This window comes from Syngnathus scovelli, chromosome 4 (genome assembly GCF_024217435.2).
Source record: "Syngnathus scovelli strain Florida chromosome 4, RoL_Ssco_1.2, whole genome shotgun sequence".
In the NCBI taxonomy this organism is placed as follows: Eukaryota; Metazoa; Chordata; class Actinopteri; order Syngnathiformes; family Syngnathidae; genus Syngnathus; species Syngnathus scovelli.
This window is the reverse complement of record NC_090850.1, coordinates 16551873-16572778: the sequence shown is the minus strand read 5'-3', so window position 1 is coordinate 16572778 and position 20906 is coordinate 16551873. Positions and strand designations below refer to the sequence as shown.

Genomic DNA, 20906 nt, shown 5'->3' with positions numbered 1-20906 from the left:
CATTGCTGCTTCTTTGCTTTCACTCACGTGCCGGCCGGCTGAGCAAAAAGTGGCACACATGAGCCAGCTGACTCCTTTTAAACCTGCCTCGACTTGATTGTGGATATTTATTCCTCTCTATTTTCTATTAACAGGCCCCTAGTGTTGCATGAAGTAGACGTTCAGGTTGGGTTTCTTTCCCCCCACTTTGATTCCCTCCATCTGTGTGTGTGCGTGTGTGTGTGAGAGAAGAGAAGAGGAGAAGCAGGATGATCGCAGCTCAGCTAGTAGCCTACTACTTCACAGAACTCAAGGATGACTACGTCAAAAAGGTGAGGGCTCCATTTCCTCGGACTACATGTTATGTGGGTGTCAATTGCAGTTGTTGTTTTTCTGGCTCGGTTACCTGGCAGACAAGTCTTGAGCTAGAAGTCTGACACTGCTGGTTCCTTAAATATTGGTTTGAGTGTACTGTAAAAGTGTACTGAAGAGGAAATGAAAGATGAAAGCACACATGACCAAAAAGATATTGCATTTAGGCATTTATTCAATAGCCTTTCTAATTCCTGATTAATTACCTTGGTTTTAAAAAGTCAAGTTTTCAATAATGTAATGAGCTCATATTTTTTTTAGATGGCCACAATATGATGGGCTTGCAAAATTACTTTGCGACAAGAAAAAGTGTTAGTTTAATTTCTGGTGAATGGTTTTGCAATCTTTTGATTCCTGACACAAAAGCACTCTCCATTGTTTTGGCTGTCCTGTAGCTCTTACCATACTGTACCGTACTTTACTGTACTGTACCATACTATCTGTTCCCTGACAAAATGAATTTCCATTTCTAGTCCATCTTTTACATCCTTCTGGAAGTTTTTGTCAGAAAATTGTGAAGAATGCACGACCCTTTCCAACTCAATCAACTTGGAGCTTTGCAATGTGTTTTTTTTTTTTTTTTTTTACACCGATGTCTCGTTCAATTTGTCCATGAGAGAAGTTAAACATGGCACAAAGTGCATCTAACATTTTTTTTAATTACGGGTCCAACCCTTTAAATCAATGCCAACACTGGTGGCCAATTAAATTTTGCATGTTGAATCTGGCAAAAACCGCCAGTCGGTGGCAAACGGCAAAGTCCTTAAACACAAACATTTGTCAAGGTGGGTGAAGAAAGAATTCAGTTGGACACCATAAATGTGCAACCCGCTCATTTGGATTCTTGGTCAAATGTGACTGAGCTTGTTTTCAAGGGCCTCGAGGCGCCTTCCATCTTATAAATTCCTCTAAAGGTTTCCTGCAAACACTGATCAGATAGTGTTTCCAGGCTACCAGCATACTTGAGTTTTTCCTTGTGTTATATTAGACACCATGTCATCTTTGTTTTCCCCTGATCGAAACAAATGTATTCACATTTTCCTCTACAACATGTGCTCCATGATTCACACGTGAAACCGACCCTTTAAGGTCGCTCACTGATGATGTCATCAGCTTGTCTTTTAGTCAAGCCTTACCACTTTATAAATGTAGGAAAGTTTAGGGCTGTCACATTCCTTTTTCATACTCACAATGTCTGAATGGGTGTGTGTTTGTGTGTAAATGCTGTTATTGAAGAACTGCCTGCGGTGGTAAAAACACATTAACAGCACTGGGGATCTGATGCAATGCAGTGCATCTCCCTCCCTCCCTTCCTTTCTCTTGTCCTCTCTCGCCCTCCCTGAAATAGGCCAGCTTTGAGCCATGTGACCATACAGTAAGTACCATGCCGACTCTTACAGACACTCTTGCAAGACTCCTGCAGCCAGGTGTTGTGTAGTTCCTGAGCTCATGGATTGCTTTAGTGACCCTTCTGCTAAACACACCAGCCCCAAAATGCAAAGAGTCATACAAACTGCATCTTAATGCGCCATCAATGTTGCTAAGTGTGGTTAAAAGTTTGAGTTCAAATTTAAAAAAAAACATCAAAACTATTTAATGTGGGTTTTATCTTAATGCCACATTCAAGGAAGGTTACTACTCAGTTCCGACTTCAAAGCATCCAACGTGAATGTAAAAAACAAATATTTCATTTATTTCAAATCTATAAAATTATTTCAAGTATATATTTTTTGTGGTTCTGTTTTACCACAACACATTTCCTTAATTTGTATAAATAAAGGACAATCATACCTTCAAAGCTTTTCATTCATTCCACCAAATAACTCCACACTAATTCAAGTAATAATAAATAAATAAAGTTTATAATCTTGTAAATTAAGTGTGTGTGTTCGTGTGTGTGACTGTGTGTGTTCGTGTGTGTTTGTTTCACCATGACCAAGTCAAATTGCAAGGTTAGGGTAGAGAAGAGGAAAGAGGTTTTGCATATGGCCGCATGTGTGTGTGCACACGTCCAACCACCAGTGTCAGATTTCAGCACTTCCCCAATCAAGCCTGTGAGAAGGAGAGCAGGTCATTGTCATTGTTGGCAGGTGGAGGGTGTGTGAGGAAGAAAGAGCAGCAATTTGTTCAGAAAGCATGACCCTTTCCTGAAAGTCAAGCAAAAGCTCCAGATGAAGTAGACAAAGGTGTGTGGCAAAGGTGTGTTGTTGAGTAAACTATTCCAGTCTTACCTGTCCTCTCCCCTTTGGGATTTTGATCTTGCCTCTCCATTTGTAAAAGAAAAATCTGTCTATCTTTCAATTTATCTATTTATTTATTTTGTCAAAGGGAGCGGTAAGGATCAATGATTCAATAAGCTTCCATGTCAGACTCCTCTTGTGGGAATGTGACAGAGAATGTAACACTTGCACACCATATTTAACACTTGTATGTAAACAGTGTCACTGTTTGTTTGCACAGTTTACATTAAATACTGGTGTATCATATGCATTTTATTTTGAAATATTAAAAGATCACAAGATTTGTATCTTACAAAAGCCATCACGGGCGCTTTAACCTTATTAATGTCACTGGAGAATTAGGTTGGAGTTAGCATTAAGGATTTAAACATAAGTAAAGTTTGATTTCATAAAGAACAAATACATGTCTTAAAAAATGTCTCCCGTAAGTTGGCCACACTACATCCAGTCCGTTTCTATTTCAAATTCACTTCCTCTAAACCACATTGACACTGTCATGACCTTGTTTACATAAAAACAAGAAGCAACCAGGAAATGTGACCTTGAGAAATGAAAATAAGCAATAACACTTCCATGATCTTATATATTAAAAGTTGCTTTGGGATCGAACATTGCTTGGGTACTTCAATCTTAAGCAAAACGAAAAAATGAGACATAGATAAGCTGTGATCCTGTTCATTCTCTAACGTGATGAAACAGCAGTTTGTTTAACATCCTGTTCGACACACACAGAATGTGTCAACACTGTGGGAAGTTTTCTGCCAATAGAAAGATGTGTTACAGGAAAGTTACAGCTACTGTGTTGTAACTATGACGTCGTCTATAAAAGGTAGCAATAAATGAGTCACAATGTTGCTTTAATGACATTCACGTCCTTCCTTGTAAGAGAACAGGGATGGTAATGATTGAACAGTGTCAGGCATTCACATCAGTGATAATGTAGCATATGGGTGTGGAATTACTAAATCATTAGCAGATCCAGTAAATCTGGATCCTCTTTTAAAGAGAAGCATTTTGTTTATTTCCAGGATTTGACCACTAAGGTTAGGCACTTGTAATTATGTAAACAATTACTATGGTTTTAACTTTCATTTTCGCTTTTCACTGTTATCATTTTTTTCATATCAAAGTTTAGGAAAAAAATATGATTGATTGTGGGTTAAATGCTTTGGGGATCCAAAGAAAACAAATTGTAATAGTCTATGATCAGCCAAAAAAAAAAAAAAAAATCCAGGTATCTCTTTGAACTATATTTTGTCCATCTCCGATTCAGCCTTGAATCTGGCCTATAAGTCAATAATAGTTCAATTGTTCAAAGTATTGACTATGGAATTAAATTTCAATGAAGTGATCTCCAATTAACAGTTGCCTTTGTGTGTCTTATCAGATTGACAAGTACTTGTACTCCATGCGCTTCTCTGATGAGACGCTGCTGGACATCATGCAGCGCTTCCGCATGGAGATGGTCAATGGGTTGAACCGCGACACTTACACCACGTCCTCGCTGAAGATGCTGCCCACATTTGTACGCTCTATCCCCGACGGCTCGGGTCAGTGCTTCCATGTTGTAATGAAACAAAATATTCTACACATTTTGAATTTAAGTCAATGGTAAACATCTTCTTTTGTGCTGCCATTAGTCAGCTGATTACTCAACAGACAAATGAATCATCTGTCTGTCCCTCACCACATGTTCCTTACCACGTCACTGTGACGCTTGGTGGTTTTTAGTAGTATCTTCTGTATCATTCCAGAGGGAAAATAAAAAAAGACTCTCGAGTGCAGTGCAGTTTACATTCCTTCCACAATTTCACCATTGTTCATGACTCATCCCCTCTTTTTCCGTGACAACATTTTCTTTGTTTCCTACAGAAAAAGGAGATTTTATCGCGTTGGATTTGGGAGGAAGTGCCTTCAGGATCCTTCGCGTCAAAGTCAGTCACGAGAAGAAGCAGACAGTTCAGATGGAGAGCCAGATCTATGACACACCGGAGGACATCATGCACGGCAGCGGAGCGAGAGTGTGTTGACGCACAAGTACTCGCACAAATGCTCACACCTTCATTCTCACTCCCGTCTCCGCCTTGTTTCAGCTGTTCGACCACGTGGCAGAGTGTCTGGATGACTTCATGGAAAAACATAACATTAAAGACAAGAAGCTGCCAGTTGGCTTTACGTTTTCCTTCCCTTGCCAGCAAACCAAACTTGATGAGGTAATATAACGTTTACAGCACCGCACAATTTCCGTTTTATTCATCTCCCAAGGCCGCTGTGTCAGTCATACTTCTAAAATCAATGATATAAAAATGTAATAAAATTGTGGGAAAAAAAGATTTTTGTTTTACAAATTTGTGAACACACAGGCGCCAAAGTACGAATAAGGAACGTCTGATGTTTTTCTTTAGTTTTGTAGGAACTTGAGTGACAGACAGCCTTGTTTTGTCTGTCTCCAGAGCACTCTGTTAACTTGGACCAAGCGCTTCAAGGCGAGCGGAGTGGAGGGCATGGATGTCGTAAAGATGCTCAACAAAGCCATCAAACAACGAGGAGTAAGTCGCGTCTTCATCTCGACCGGAGTTTTACAGCACGTAATGGTGAGGGGCCGCCATTAAGTCCTTTCTGTGTCTTCCAGGACTATGAAGCTGACATCATGGCTGTGGTGAACGATACCGTGGGAACGATGATGACGTGCGGCTTCGACGATCAACGATGCGAAGTCGGCGTTATCATCGGTATTCCATCAGCAGCGTGTCCACGTTGTTCCCAAACGAAAGCTGAATGCATTCTAGAATTTATTCCTAATTATATTTCTTTTAGGAACCGGCACCAACGCGTGCTACATGGAGGAGCTACGTCACATCGACCTGGTGGAGGGCGACGAAGGCAGGATGTGTGTGAACACCGAGTGGGGGGCCTTTGGAGACGACGGCTGGTTGGAGGACATCCGGACCGAGTTTGACCGAGAGATTGACCGAGGCTCTCTGAATCCCGGCAAGCAGCTGTAGGTCATTTTGGTTCTTGTAGGCTCTTTTTTCAACCACTAAGACATCACAATAGAAGTATGTATCACAATATGGGCAAAAATGTATGCTAAATGTCAAAAGAAATCCTCTTTTATTGTTGCTGGGTGTTCTTCACCATGAAAACAAAACAAAATTGTCCAGAAATCTTTCTTTCTTTTTTTTTTTTTTTTTTTTACAATTTGTTCCTTTGACTACAGGTTTGAGAAGATGGTTAGTGGACTGTACATGGGCGAGCTGGTTCGTCTCATTCTGGTCAAGATGGCCAGGGAGGGTTTGCTGTTTGAGGGAAGAATCACCGCTGAGCTTCTTACTAAAGGCAAAATTGAGACCAAGCACGTGTCAGCCATTGAGAAGTAAGTTGCATTTATAACACCAAACTTGATGTGCGTCATGATTCATATAGGCATTCCTTTTATCAGCAGACTACAAAGTCCAGTCAGCTTATTTTTATAGCCTTCAATCACAAAGGAAAGAATAAGGATGAGAGCAAAAGATAAGAGAGGCTGCGGTAAAGCAGGCCAAAATCCCCCCCAAAATTGGTTCTGCCATTTTCATTTATTTTCAGATTAACCCCCCCGATCTTTATTCACATGAAAATTCCTGAAATAATGCTTTACATTTGTTAAGGTCCAAAAGTTTGGGCCACCCTGTTTTATTGGATTACAACACAGTATTCCTCTTTCTGTCTATCTTGTTTAGGAGTAGAGAGGGATTAATCAAGGCCAAAGAGATTTTAATCAGACTCGGTGTGGAGCCCTCGGATGACGACTGCATTGCCGTTCAACATGTGGGTATTGTTGCCAAAATAGGACTCCTTCCTGAAATGGAGGCTGACCTTATACTAGTGTCATTTTACCTCACATGGGATTCACATGTGATAAATCTTGGGGCAACCCCTACCCGCTTATTGCAGTAGATCATCTGGGCTGGATTTCAAATTTTGCATTATCCCTTAGTAAGTGGTTAGGAAAAAAAAAAAAAGGATGGCAGGATTTTTTAATGGCTTCCTCATCTGCTCCATTTAGGTTTGCACCATTGTGTCTGTCCGCTCTGCCAACCTGATAGCAGCACTACTAGCGGGCATCCTCAAGAGGCTCAAGGAGAACAAAGGCGTGGCCCGACTGCGCACCACTGTTGGCATTGATGGCTCGCTCTACAAGATGCACCCACAGTGAGTCATGGAAACATGCATGTACTCGATTGACAAAATGTTGTTGGCGCGTGGAACACCATGAAAGCACAAGTAAATGTTTGAATTTCATAATGACAATGTTCCTGACAAATTTACTTCAGGTACGCACGTCGTCTTCATAAGGCGGTCCGTCGGTTGGTCCCCGACTCTGACGTGCGCTTCCTCCTGTCGGAGAGCGGTAGCGGGAAAGGTGCCGCCATGGTGACGGCTGTGGCCTACAGACTTGCTGAGCAGTCGAGGCAAATCACACAAACTCTGTCAGAGTTCTGCCTGACGACCGATCAACTGCTGGAGGTATAGGCGGGGCACACGGATATAACTTTTATTAGTTGGAGTGTGCGCAGTTTTACAAATGAGACTGTTGTATATTTCTTCAGGTCAAGCAGCGAATGAGGACCGAGATCCAAAATGGCCTTTCAAAGGCCACGCAGGAGTCCGCCACAGTGAAAATGTTGCCAACGTTTGTGTGCAGCACACCCGATGGCACAGGTTAGACATTTTTTTGTGAGGACTCACCATGGATACAAGTATTTGAGTAATATCAGAAAATATGGATCCCTCATTTGCTTTTATAACCAATTTCAAAAGTAGTTGGCAAAAACTTTATAACTGAATTAAACAGTCGGATTTCTTTCAAGAAATGTCGATTTTTTTTTTTTTTCCCCAGAGGTTTTTAAGAATGGAGCTGTAAAGAAAGGGATTTTCAAGGTTATAGTCTCTATGGAGGCAGTCTGAGAATATTTTACTTGAGATAACAGCCTAGCGCCAAGGTCAAGCCTTGGAACAGCAGGAGCAAAAGGAGGCGCTATCTTTAGCCTAAGGAGCTGTGTCATGTCACGGTGTACGCTCACACACACGTTGTGGCCAGACTTTCTTATAAACAAGTCTGCGAAAGACTTAGCCTAGCCAGACCAGCTTCCTCATCCAAAAATATGTCATTGATACAATGTTGTCATTATTAAAACAAAATATTTTGTGTTTCTGTCTGACTGCAGAAAATGGCGATTTCCTGGCTTTGGATTTGGGAGGAACCAACTTTAGAGTACTGATGGTCAAAATTCGTTCTGGGAAGAAGAGATCGGTGGAGATGCACAACAAGATTTACGCTATTCCTCAAGAAGTGATGCAGGGAACAGGAGAGGAGGTGAGAAGTCTATGCAAACTATGCCAAACAAAATAGATGTGTGAAAAGCTGCCAGGTTTTCGGTAAGCTCGTAAGCGACATGTTTGCTGTTTCAATGTGAACCGGTTGGTATGCTGTTTAGGATTAGTGGAGGTGACTTCACTTTGTTTGTCAAGGTAATCCTGTCTGTAACCTTTTGACGTGAGGCAGTCACAGCAAAGTTTTGTACAAACTGTATTCTGAATAACCGACCACTTGTAGGGAGCACAGTGGTTGAATTTGAAAGTTTCCCACGTTTTCAGTTTCCATCTAGTCTGGCTTCCTCTAAAATTACAAAAACTATTTGGCTTTAAATTGAACACATTCATTTGTCATGGTTGGGAATGACCTCCACTAGTGATGTCACGGTGATGTAAACGTGTGTACGTCGACATTTTCACATAAATTTACATGCATGTCTCGCCTTTCCTCCTTCAGCTGTTTGATCACATTGTGCATTGTATAAGTGACTTCCTGGACTACATGGGGATGAAAAATGCTCGTCTTCCTCTTGGCTTCACCTTCTCATTCCCCTGCCTTCAGACCAGCCTGGATGCTGTGAGTACCTGTTTGGAGTTCTCTCAACACGGTGGCATTTTTCGAGCCGCTGTTTGTGTGTGTTTACAAAGGGCATCCTGGTGACGTGGACTAAAGGCTTTAAAGCTACAGACTGTGAAGGAGAAGATGTTGTGGAGCTTTTGAGAGAGGCCATTAAAAGGAGAGAGGTAGGAAAAGTTTGGTGGAACCTCTTAGGTTAAATACAATCTGTCTCGTGACATTAGGTGAACGAATGGAAATAGAAATGACCCCTACAGTGTTTATCCATCAGAATACCAATATTAAATGTACGGGAGATTTAATTGGCACTAGGTTATTTTAATTTGATTCATTTGTATCAATGTAACCATATATTTCTGCTCAAGGAATTTGACCTGGATGTGGTGGCTATAGTCAACGACACAGTGGGCACCATGATGACCTGCGCGTACGAGGAGCCCACCTGTGAGGTTGGGCTCATCGCTGGTCAGTATACATTTCATTCGTGCAACTTCAATGAGATGATCCAAATAACGAAACACCACGGCTACTGAGTGCAGGCACCGGCAGCAATGCGTGTTACATGGAGGAAATGAGAAACATTGAGATGGTAGATTCCAACCAAGGGCGAATGTGTGTCAACATGGAGTGGGGGGCATTTGGTGATAACGGATGCCTCGACGACATCAGGACCGAGTACGACCGTGCTGTCGATGACTTCTCTCTCAATCCTGGAAAACAGAGGTAACACCCTAACATAAATACAGGCACATACAGCACACATTTATTCAAAAAATAATATGAATAAGACAAAAAAAATACTTTCCAGTTATAATGTGTGTGTTTTCACTCTTCAGATATGAGAAAATGTGTAGTGGTATGTACCTCGGCGAAATAGTGCGGAACATCTTAATAGATTTGACCAAGAGGGGCTTCCTCTTCAGAGGTCAGATTTCAGAAACGCTGAAGACCAGAGGCATCTTTGAAACAAAATTCCTCTCTCAGATTGAGAGGTAAGAAACCACCTCAATGTAGGTCCTTTTTTGTGTTTTAGTTTCGTCATTTATTTTTGTCCAATGTCCATGTCTAGTTATATGAGTATTCCTCACCTTTGTTCATTTTCTTTCCTGCTGGTAACTGTGTATTTATCTTTTTCTAGTGACAGATTGGCGTTACTTCAAGTGAGGGCCATCTTGCAACAGTTGGGACTGGACAGCACTTGTGATGACAGTATCATTGTTAAAAAGGTATGCTGTGTCACATTGTTGAATACAAATAATGAAAAAAAATATTTATGCCCTCTTGATTTGAAGCTGTTGGGAAATGTGTAAATTTTCTTTTTTGGTCATTTAAAACAAACCATTCATGCTATAATGTTTTTGGGCTAACTACTACTAACCATCCATACTAATCATCTATGACTACTTCAAGGTCTCTGCTCTCCACTATTGTTTGAATTGAAAACCTTCATGGTATATTAATCCTTCTTTCCCCTCATATTTGACTCAAAGCATACCCAGGGTTCAATCTTGAGTCGAAAACTATATGGAATTCAAAAAGATATTTTAACATTGTACTTCTACCGTTTAAACTTTCCCAACCTTACTGGCCTCAACAGAGAGCATTATCAAAATAAACTCTTGAACCTTATTGCTGCTGAGCTTTTACAACAAAATGCAGTTCTGCACATTTGTGTGGAAATCTTGGCACTTACAAAACATTTGCTCAACTGTAATTTGTGAAAGAGCTTTGTGTGCGACTGTGTGGGAATTTCACATGAGGAAATGTGTCGTCTTTTTAAGGTTCTCAGAACTGATGAGATTACACACAGGTTTGTGTGATACAATGAAGATAGTGATTTTTTTGTTGTTGTTCTACAGGTTTGTGGAGCAGTGTCACATCGAGCCGCTCAGCTCTGCGGGGCAGGAATGGCAGCAGTCGTTGATAAGATCCGGGAAAACCGTGGCTTGGACTTTTTGAACATCACTGTAGGGGTTGATGGCACGCTCTATAAACTGCATCCTCAGTAAGATACATTCTCACATTAGTATTCAGCACAAAACACTTCTCTGCCTTATCAAATGCACATAAATTGTTCAGGGGAAGAGTTAAGGTCGTTCGTGTTTTACGATGGGACAAACAAGATATTGTAAATCAGCCGTGAAAGCGCTGGTGATTTAATAACCGCCATTTATTTCCTGTTTGACAAACATATATAACTGACATTTATTTCCTGTTTGACAAATATGGGATGTATTTGTCCAAGGATTGCATGAAGTTGTAATTTAACCTTATAAGGTAGAACACCTACATTATTTTTCTTTTGTCATTTTGTTCTTTAACGGATTCTGCAAGTCATTGCCAGGGTTTTTTTTTTTAGGATAAGACACTCCCTATGTCTTGGTGCGTCAATCCTGTTCAACGTGCTCTTATGATTTGTGACAGCCCTGATGGAAGAAAGACTTTCCACTTCTTAGTATCTATTTGTTATAGTGTATCTTGACGCGCAATCACTTTTTTGTTTCGCTCTTTGAAAACAGTCATTGAACATCATCCCAACTAATTATCTTCTTCTGCACAGCTTCTCTCGGATCATGCACAAAACCGTTAAGGAACTTGCCCCCCACTGCCATGTCAACTTCCTGCTGTCGGAAGACGGCAGCGGCAAAGGGGCAGCGCTCATCACCGCTGTGGGCGTCCGGTTGAGAGAAGAAATCCACAACCAGTAACTGTCACAGTCCAGTGGCTTCTCCGGACTTCCAACTGGCACAATGTTCTGCCCACACTACAGGAGCTATTTAAATGTGTCCACGCGGGCGACAGTTAAGTAGCATAACCACTATCGTAGCTGTAAAACATGTTGAAAGTTCCAAAAGATTTAATTGCGACAACACAACCCTGCAACTTTGCTCTGTTGTGTGTAATGTTGCCACCCTTAGGATTTATCCAGTAATTGCAAGGTGTCAATCATAATTCAATGTCTCGCTGCGAGTTGCGTGCTGCATTAAGTTTCTTTCATCATAATTAGTTAGCTGCAGGGTCATTAAATTATATTTTCTACCAAAATCAGCAGAATGTGTCAGCACCAAATGCACAAATACGATATGTGAAAGGGAATTTTGTAGTTGCTTTTAAGGTTTTAAACTCTTATTCCAGTATACAATACATTTGCCATGTCGTGTTATTTATTTTATTTTTATATCCGGAGATGATTAAACGCTGCAATAATGATTCTCACACACACCCATGCACAGACACGTAATGTAAGCTGTTATTTGTAATCAGCCTAATCCTATAAACATGAAAACGGAACATCCAATCTCTGCTCGAGCGACACATGCTTACTGAATGTGCTTGTTCTCCTTTTATTTTATGTTCTATTTTCTTGTAATCTCCTGTAAATTCTGTCCAAACAACACTTGTACAAATCATGGCACACTGCTGGCGACACGTTATGAGTCCATCAGTTCATTACCAACTGCAATGAAAGCGTGCTTTCATAGGTGCCAGCTGGAGCACCAAATATTTGGAAGAATATTACACTTGCTGAAACTTCAAGACAATATGAAACATTATTAAATGTTCTCACCTCTTGTACAAAGGTAAATGCTTTAAATCTCAGGAGGAAGGTATTTAAATGCTCAGCTAGGTTGTATTTATTGATTTTTTGCTTAACCAAAAGTGAATACTTACACATGAATTGCAAATCCTCTTTTAGGTTCACTCCTGGTGTCCCTCAGGGCTCTGTTCTAGGTACATTGCCTTTTGTAATGTAAAAAATGATTCCAATGTTAGCAAATCCACCTGAACTTTCAGATCATTTATTGCAAGTAGTGCTGCATTGTAATATTACAACTACAGTTGGCCCCTGCATAGATTCGGAACTCTGGTTGCCAGTTCCTGCTTTTGAACCTTTTTGCATTCTAAATGTGGTGTTGGGAAAACATTGTAACATTGACACAAAAATACAAGACTGTGATCCCTGAACTACTGTACACCCTTTTTTAGAATAGACAAAGTGAAGTTAATGCAGTGTTGTACACAAAACTAATTTATGCCTGCAAGAGAATCTCAAACCAATACCGATAAGAAGTCTCATGAATGGCAGAGTTTCTGCCTCAATAATTACTCTGCGTTATTCTCAGTATTCGGCACAAACACTTGAATCATTTTGCTTTATCTGTCCAACACTGTCAATTATTCAATAAAGTCAAACTAATGTCAAATTGACTGATGCTTTGGTCTATCGGGCTGCCATTTGTGTGCCAAAACAAAATATACAACCATATAATTTGAAAATATTCTCACTTTTATTGAGCACATTAAATACGTTTAAGTCTTGGAACAACTGACAGTTTTTGCATACAACAACACATTTGAAATGATTTCAAGATGATTACCATTAATTATTTACCTCACAAAACATTTGCACTTATATCACATTAAGACGCTCATCTTTTTTTCCCCAAGCAATTTAAGTAAAAGACAATATTCATGTTTCAGTAAAATGGAAAGTATTATACGGAAATAAGATAGCAGGTTTGAAATGTTACATCAGTGTACAATTTAAAGCTGGAGGATTCTTTTGACGTTATTTTATCTTTAGAGCTTTGCATACACGTACACCAACATAAATGCTTGTAATCTTTCATATGGCTCACATTAAATATGTATGAATTGAATATATCTGCTAATACAGACTGCAGTGAACATTAATAAAGCACATTGCCATTTCCACCCAACCCACATTTCAAATAGCATGATTCTAATCATGGCAATAATAATTATTCCACAATGTAAAAATACTTATCTAATTTAAATGGACAGAACAATTACATCTTCTTTTACTAGATGAGAGCAAGTACCTAATTAATCGGTGGCTTTTTTCAAAATTATCATATTGCTCTATTTTTGTACCATTTTAATATCTTTTAATGTGATAAGATTTACTCTTCTTTGGTTGACCACTGGTCTAGTAAATTTTGCCATTTATGGACTAGCCTGGTAGACATTCTTGGTATCTACAATGTTAATAATAAATAGTTGATGCCACCAACTTTAGCACACCTAAATGGTTCAAATGAGTTGATCAGCAGTATGCACTGAGCTACATGCAAAATGATATGAGATGGCCTTCGACGTTGGGACGCTAGCTGCAAAATAACAATCATCAACGCAATTCAAAAACATCACTGCAACTTTCACGATGTCAGTATTCATAGGAAATATTGATGGCGGCTTCTCTTGTATCAATGTGAGATAACAAACAACTTGTCGGCACCATGAACGTCCACTTGGCATCATCCTTGCCCACAACTTTTGTTTGCGTCACCTTTGTCGTTTACATTGATTGGAGAGCATACGCTCATTTTGTGTAGGCTGCGTGTCATGGTCACTCTGAAGGTGTGTGTATGCTGCAGCTCCATCTTGTCCTCCTCTGATATTTTGATGAAGGGACACCAAGAAAAAGCGTGGCGGAAACCAGCACGGAACCTGCAACAGAGGAGAATTTTTTGAAACGATTTGATGATGATTCATCTAAGTCTCAATGCAAATCGGGGCTTTACCTTTGGTTTAAACAGCAGTAAATGATGGGGTTGTACATGGTGGAGCTCATTGCTAACCAAAATATGGCCAGGTAAACCTTTCAAGGACAGAAGATACACAATGTAAAAACAGCACTGTATTTTTTCATACACAACAAAAAAAAATGATCAATACTATTATTACACTTTACTGAGTCACTTAAAGTAGTGGTGACACACTTGAATACATTGCATATGAATCAGTGCTGACCTGTTGAATGTAATGTTGCTTGTAAATGTCTCTGTTAATCGATCCCAGTATGAAATAGAGATGGTAGGGCAACCAGCAAAGAGCAAAGGTCACCACCACAACAACCATCATCTTCACGACCTAAGACACAAAGGTATTGTACGTCAACCCAGTGGACACATTTTTGTGTGACTGACTGCGGTGCAGTAAAGGGCAATGATAAAGTAGGAAAGGTGACCTTTCTCTTTGCAGTGATCTGGCTGTGGTAGTGGTCTGACGCCTCTCCTGGGATGTGGCCCCCCCACAGGGTCCGACCCACCAAACTGTAGGTCACCAGCATCACCAGCAAGGGGAGCAAGTAGATCAGCAATATCACTGCAAACTGGTAGCTAAAAGGTAAGTGTTGATATTTTTGGTCAGCAGGATTCCAGGACAAATTAAAATCAAGTTAAAGGTACATTTTACTAAGTTGTTAAGTGAAACCTGAGTTGGTGCATTCCTCCGTAGTCATCCGGCCAGTCAACCATGCACACAGTTCTGGGGTAGTAAAATCTGGTCACGCTGTAGTAACATTGCGGGAAGGCCAGCAAGAAAGCCACGATCCAAATGAGTGCAATCACGACCATGGTAGAGGTGGAGGAGAGTCGTGGCTTCAAAGGATGGATGATGGCCATGTATCTAAAGCAGGAGTGAAAGGTCAATTAACTTACATGCAGTCTGAGCACACACGCAAATTGAACATGTAAGAGAGCATTAAGAGTTGACATCCATTTATTGTCATCATTATTTATAACGCATGCTTTATTTTTTTTCTGTCTATCCCTCTGATTATCTCCAGTTAACTCCGATGAGTACTTTGATGGTAGAGGAGGCTCAGTCTAGTTGCTGAAGACTTTCCATGTGATGGAGTCAGGTAAGCAAACTCGGGCACTTTGCGTTCAGCCACTTTTATTTACGATTTCAGCATTTTTATTGGATGTTGTCTGTTCTGTTTATTTTGGTGGATCACCTGATTTCAGCCAGTTCTTGGATTTCAGCAGCTATGCAAGTTAGAATTAAGAAGAGCTTTGAATTTTTTCTTCATTGTTTGGATTTGTAATCAGGATTTGTGTTGAAATTGATTATGTCGGACTCTGGTGAAATACTTCTTCGCTAATTCTGGGGTTGATGTTCAGAGAGTTCTTCCAAGTGTTCATTCATCTTGCAGAGAGGCCATTTTTGGTCCTGAGCAGGATAGAGCGGTTTGATTCAAAGAGCTTTGAGTCAGCTTGGTCTGTGAGCATTTTGCTGATGTTGATTCATGCTGGTCTTCCATTGCGCCATGAGAAGTCCGACCCAAAAGACCAAACAATTGAGAAGAAAGACTGCTGTAAAATGCTGAAAAATTCCTCTGCCTAAGCTGTTGGTGTCACTGAGATGCCCTTATCACCCGTTGAGCTCCTTTTGAAGGCAGAAGGCCAGCCTCTGGCCTCCCTTTGGCATCATCTTATTTTTAGTTCTGGAGTGCTCATCCCCTCTCCTAGAGAGGTAAACCTCAAGGGAGAAGCTGCTTGAGCTGCTGGCTGACCTTGACCTGGGAGATGTTTACAGAGCTACTCATCAGTCAGACCAGACCCAGATTTAGCAATTTGATAGGCTCATTCTATTCAACAGCTATTGAAAGGCCCATTTTATTGTCCACCTTCATTCATGCGAATGATGACGTAGGCATCTGTACTTTTAAATGAGAATTAGCACCTTGACTTGAGAATAGAGTCATTGTGAAAGTGGAAAAGCTGTATTAGTCAGAGACAATGATTGAATCATTGTTGTCTCTGCAATTCAACTTTAATAACAGATATATATAGGCAGAGTGTGGTTATGTCATCATTATTCCATGAATGATCTTTCTATTCTAGTCAAATGGCAAATAACTCATTTCAAAGACTACACAAAGTGCATAGCGACATTGCTTTTGTATTTATAACAAATCATGAATCATTCAGCTGAATCATTTAACACCACAAGAGTGGGTATTTTGCACGGAATATGTATTCGTTTGTAATAATGGAGAAATCAAATTTGTGTGCGGTCAAAAAATAAGAATATAGGAGAAAAAAAATACATTCTATGTGAAGGTTATCTACTGTGATGTATTGGATGTCATAAGATGGTGTCAGGTGTAAATGTAATTTAAATTCAAATATCTTTTTGCGCGGGCTTGGTATGAGCAAATATACATTGAAATGACACGTTTTAAAGCTTCTACTCGCTCCAAATAAAACATGGGCTCAACTTCTATTTAGCAATTTAGCTTTTAACTGCCCGATGTTGTTTGTTTGCAGAGTTCAGTTTTTAACACTTAATGCTGTGCACTCTCTCACAGCCTCCAATCAGTACAAAGTCATTTGCTATTCGCTTCGTAAAGCCTCTATTGAGCCAAAGCACATATTGACTCACTCAATGTAAACACAAAGCTATTATTCTGTTATGTGATCAAAGTTTGATTCTTTTAAGTTAAGTGTGTATTTAAAGTGCACCAAAACTTTTCCTTACCTGTCCACTGCGATGGCCGCCATGGAGTAAATGGATGAAAACATGGCTGTGATGGGGAAGAAATTTTGGAATCGACAGTAGCCCAGGCCAAAGTACCAGTCGTTGTGCAGTGCGTAGACAAAGTTGAACAGAGTGTTGAAAGTTGCCATGGAAACATCGGCGAAAGCCAAGTTGACGATGAAGTAGTTGGTCACGGTCCTCATCCGCCTGTGAGCCAGAATGATCCAGATGACCGTCACATTCCCCGTAACGGACACCAGGATGATGAGCGAGTATGCCAAAGCCCACAGAGCCACCTGAAGTGAACGGCCAGAAAAAAATAGACTTGAATTGATTAGGAAATCTATTAAACTTCCTTGTACTGAGGCCACACTAAAGCAAGAACTGCCTCGTACCTGCCAATCAGGTTGTTGAAACTGATTCCCTGTGGTCTCGTTTAAGTCCTCCAGTGAGTCACGAGTGACGAGCATTGGCAGCAAAGTGGCCTTCAAGTCCTGTTCAATACGCTGAATTGAATTGTCAGGGTCCATGTTTGCGTCACTCTTCACCTGTTGGCATAGGAAACGGAAGAAATAGCAATGCCATTAAGAAATCCATTCATGTTCCCAGAGGTACAAATACGCTCAAATTGAACTCAATGTGGCGTGACTAACAGGCCACATGTACAAAAGACTACCTTTTAGCAGACCAATGATCTAAAAGTGTGTTTCCTTTAATCAGTATACAGCTTCTCTATCTATAATTTATTTTGTTGATGCTGATCTCATCGGGATCGTGCGGCCTTGGTGGAAATATCCGGATGGATGGATGGATGGATGGATGGATGGATGGATGGATGGATGGATGGATGGATGGATGGATGGATGGATGGATGGATGGATGGATGGATGGATGGATGGATGGATGGATGGATGGATGGATGGATGGATGGATGGATGGATGGATGGATGGATGGATGGCGCAGAAAAATTCTCATTTCGGGAAGTTTCATCAGTTGCGAATTGAATTTTGCTTTTACTGCACGTTGGGCGTGGAGAGAATAGTAAGAGTTAATTGCTCCACTTTGCAACATCTTAACGGAGACATTATCACCCATTTGCCAGAGTGCTCGCTTCAGTGCATGAGTTTATGGTAATAGGTATACATTTTACACCTTACCACATAAATTGATTGGGTGGACTCACCTAGGTTGAACAGAATTCTGTCTGGCGCTGGTTGACGTACTGTGTAATTAAAATGTGTTGCAGGGTGAGTTAGTGCTCAGCACGTCTGCCTCACTCATGAAATGAATGAGGACAAGCGCTATGGAATATGGGAGGATGAACAAAGGGGATTTTTTGCAGGCTCAAATTGCCACCATCTTTAAATTTATTGACAATCACTCTGTTTTAAGTAACTTTTTAGCATTATTTATTGCTGTGCGACTGAAAGCTTCTCACTCTTTGAAAATGCCGAACGCACGGGTTTACAAAGTTGATCCAAGCTGTAGCTTTACTTGTGAACTAACAAATGCATTTGAAAGTTATACTGATCCTGCCTAGTGGCGTGCGCCTGATTCATCTATAGGCTACTTTGAAAGAGGATGTGTTACTTTTCATTCATATTTACCAAATCCAATACAAACAATGTAGTAATTACAATACCATCCGCAAGACTGAACTCTGAGGAAAGTGTAAATAGAGTGAAAAATGACCAGGTTGCCAAGCAACACAGTGCGCTTGGCACTCATGCAATCAAATACAAAAAAATAATCTCTTACTCGGGCCCCATTATTATGACTGTGTTGTTTGTAATTGTCGCTTTAGTTCCCCATCAGCGAATGTGAGAAATACTTAAGTTGATGGGGAGAATCTGTGCAGCCAAAAAAGTCTACAGCAGGGCAGCTTTTCTGACTAAAGCTCACTGCTCCCACGAGAGACCGCACAAGGCAGTATTGAACTTGCCGCTTGTCTTATGATGCATGAATGGGGACTCAGGAAGTATCACTTCAAGCTAGGTCCGCCATTATACGCAAGTGTGGAGCTGCCAATGTACAGTAAAAATATGTTCACTGGCAAATACGTATAAACGTGCTTACGAGTGTGTGCAAGCGGATTTAAATACATTATATTATTGCGCTCAAAATTACATAATTACATAAATTATATAAAATGGTTTATTTGTAATATTACAATTTTATTGTTGCTGCAGCGAATGATTTTGTTTGGCATTTTTTTCCCACGCGTAATGTGCATGCGGAGGTTTTATTTGCATTGAGGCAATTATCATGCTGGAGTCTCACAATATTTCCATGCACGAGTAGTTTTTGTCACCCGTCCCCCCCCTCCACCCCTTCAATTTTCCCAGGCATTTTTCTTGAACTCCAAATTGTGCCACTCAAGGGTCGTTTGATTTTGGAGGTTCCACTGAATGCAGCGGAGCTGTCCTTGGTGCTCAAGCAGTCGACAGCTTTCTGAATTCATTGTCTTTGCTCTCGTTGGTTTATATGGTCTATTAAACTGAAGTGTGTCATCCATTTCAACCTGCTAACTCATTCAGTAATGATGAGGCACCATCTGAGATAATACAAGCAATTGGCTAAAATGATTGCTCAATAAATAGAGATTGTAAAACTAATAGAATATCAAGGACTAATGCTCTTCTCTGGGTATGCTGGCTTCCTCCAACATTCCGGAAACATTTATGTCAGGTTAATGGAACATTTTCAATTTCAATTACAATTTCAGATGATTAGCTGGTCCAGTATGTGCACCGCCTCTCACCCAAAGTCAGCTGGAAAAAGCTCCCATGAATGAAATGGATATTTAAAAAAAATGTTTGGATGGATGTATTGAATATAAATTATTTAGTTTGGGTTTTGATGAGTAATAAAAGCACTATCCTGATTGGGCTTCCTTGTTATATAATGTTATTTGAAAATTAACAAATAACTGGTACACTTTTTAGCTTAAATACAAGAATTACAGTAGGGGAAAAACCCCAATGCACCATATTGAAGTCCGTTTCATACTTTGCCAACTGATACATAAAAAACATCAAGTCCAGTAAACCACAATAATCAAGACTTCACAAAACGAAGTCTTCTTCACTTTTATGATTATTAACAGAATTAAATTTTTAAAACCCATCCCTTCATTGATCCTCATATACTATCACCTGTGTGCACAAAGTCTTTACTCAACAATTACTCAGTAGCAATTTGCCCAAATGATGAGTTAGTGCAATGCAATGCAAAGTGTTCTCTATAAAGAGAAGCAAATAAATCTGTTGTTATTCTTACCTTATGCAGGAGAGCAGGGCTGCCTGTCATCCATGTGTCCAGTTGCTTCCAGATTACAGCTCAGAATTAAGAGTCCCTTAGTGCGATGGATAACCTAGTCCAATCCATCAAGACATCCCCATCCTCTCTCTCTCTCTCTCTCTGTCTTTCTCTGTATCTTTTTCTCTCTGTCCCTCTTTCTCTCTTTCTGCCTCTCTCTCTCCGTGTCTCTCTTTCTGTCTCCCTCTCTCTGTCTGTCTGTCTCTCTCTTTCTCTCTCTCTCTCTGACACACACACACACACACACACATGCACACACCCTTACGTTTTGTGCAAATTGCAGCTCATCCACCTGAGAGTGACAGAGGTGCACTCACACACCCAAGCATCCATCCAACCATATAACCCACCCCCCTCAGACACACACACTTGAAGGCATAAGAGTATGTATGTTTGTGTGTGCCCGTAGTGAGTCCATCTATTCACAGGTGGGGGTGAATGGAGGCGGGATCTGGTTCTATAACGTAGTCATGAATGAGAAAGAACCAAAACAATGTCTTAGATTCTCCTATTAACATAATTTCCATGTAAAAAGTACTTCTCTTGCACTTAGCAAACCCTGCATGGACGAGAGACTGAATCTCAGTGACCTTTACCTTGCAGTAACATCCTTTTCACCTTATTTTCATATTTTGTCTTTGAGGAACAGTTTCTTTTATTGATCAATCATTTTTTTAGGAGATTTATTTCCCCATCTCTGAGGACCTAAGTGCTTGCTGCGCCTGCAGATATATATGATTGTATCTTAAAATGTTGGGCATTATTCAAATCT

At 40.4% G+C, this 20906-nt stretch overlaps 2 protein-coding genes across 2 annotated transcripts; one reads left to right on the top strand and one right to left on the bottom strand.

Annotated features, from left to right (window-relative positions):
- The first annotated feature begins 17 nt into the window (after window positions 1-17).
- On the top strand, window positions 18-12731 carry LOC125966946 (hexokinase-1). The gene is made up of 21 exons (XM_049717540.2): window positions 18-311; window positions 3979-4141; window positions 4464-4612; window positions 4685-4804; window positions 5045-5140; window positions 5224-5323; window positions 5409-5592; window positions 5812-5967; window positions 6314-6401; window positions 6640-6785; window positions 6908-7100; window positions 7184-7295; window positions 7802-7950; window positions 8407-8526; window positions 8598-8693; window positions 8892-8991; window positions 9066-9249; window positions 9363-9518; window positions 9665-9752; window positions 10386-10531; window positions 11087-12731. Exons 1-21 carry the CDS (start codon window positions 249-251, stop codon window positions 11232-11234), a joined length of 2757 nt encoding a protein of 918 aa, XP_049573497.1. The 5' UTR covers window positions 18-248; the 3' UTR covers window positions 11235-12731.
- Window positions 12732-12793: 62 nt separating this feature from the next.
- Window positions 12794-20360, bottom strand: tacr2 (tachykinin receptor 2). The gene is made up of 8 exons (XM_049717543.2): window positions 20096-20360; window positions 17211-17363; window positions 16816-17111; window positions 14764-14958; window positions 14519-14669; window positions 14302-14421; window positions 14073-14149; window positions 12794-13998 (listed from the first exon to the last, which is right to left on the bottom strand). Exons 1-8 carry the CDS (start codon window positions 20123-20125, stop codon window positions 13806-13808), a joined length of 1215 nt encoding a protein of 404 aa, XP_049573500.1. The 5' UTR covers window positions 20126-20360; the 3' UTR covers window positions 12794-13805.
- Window positions 20361-20906: the final 546 nt, after the last annotated feature.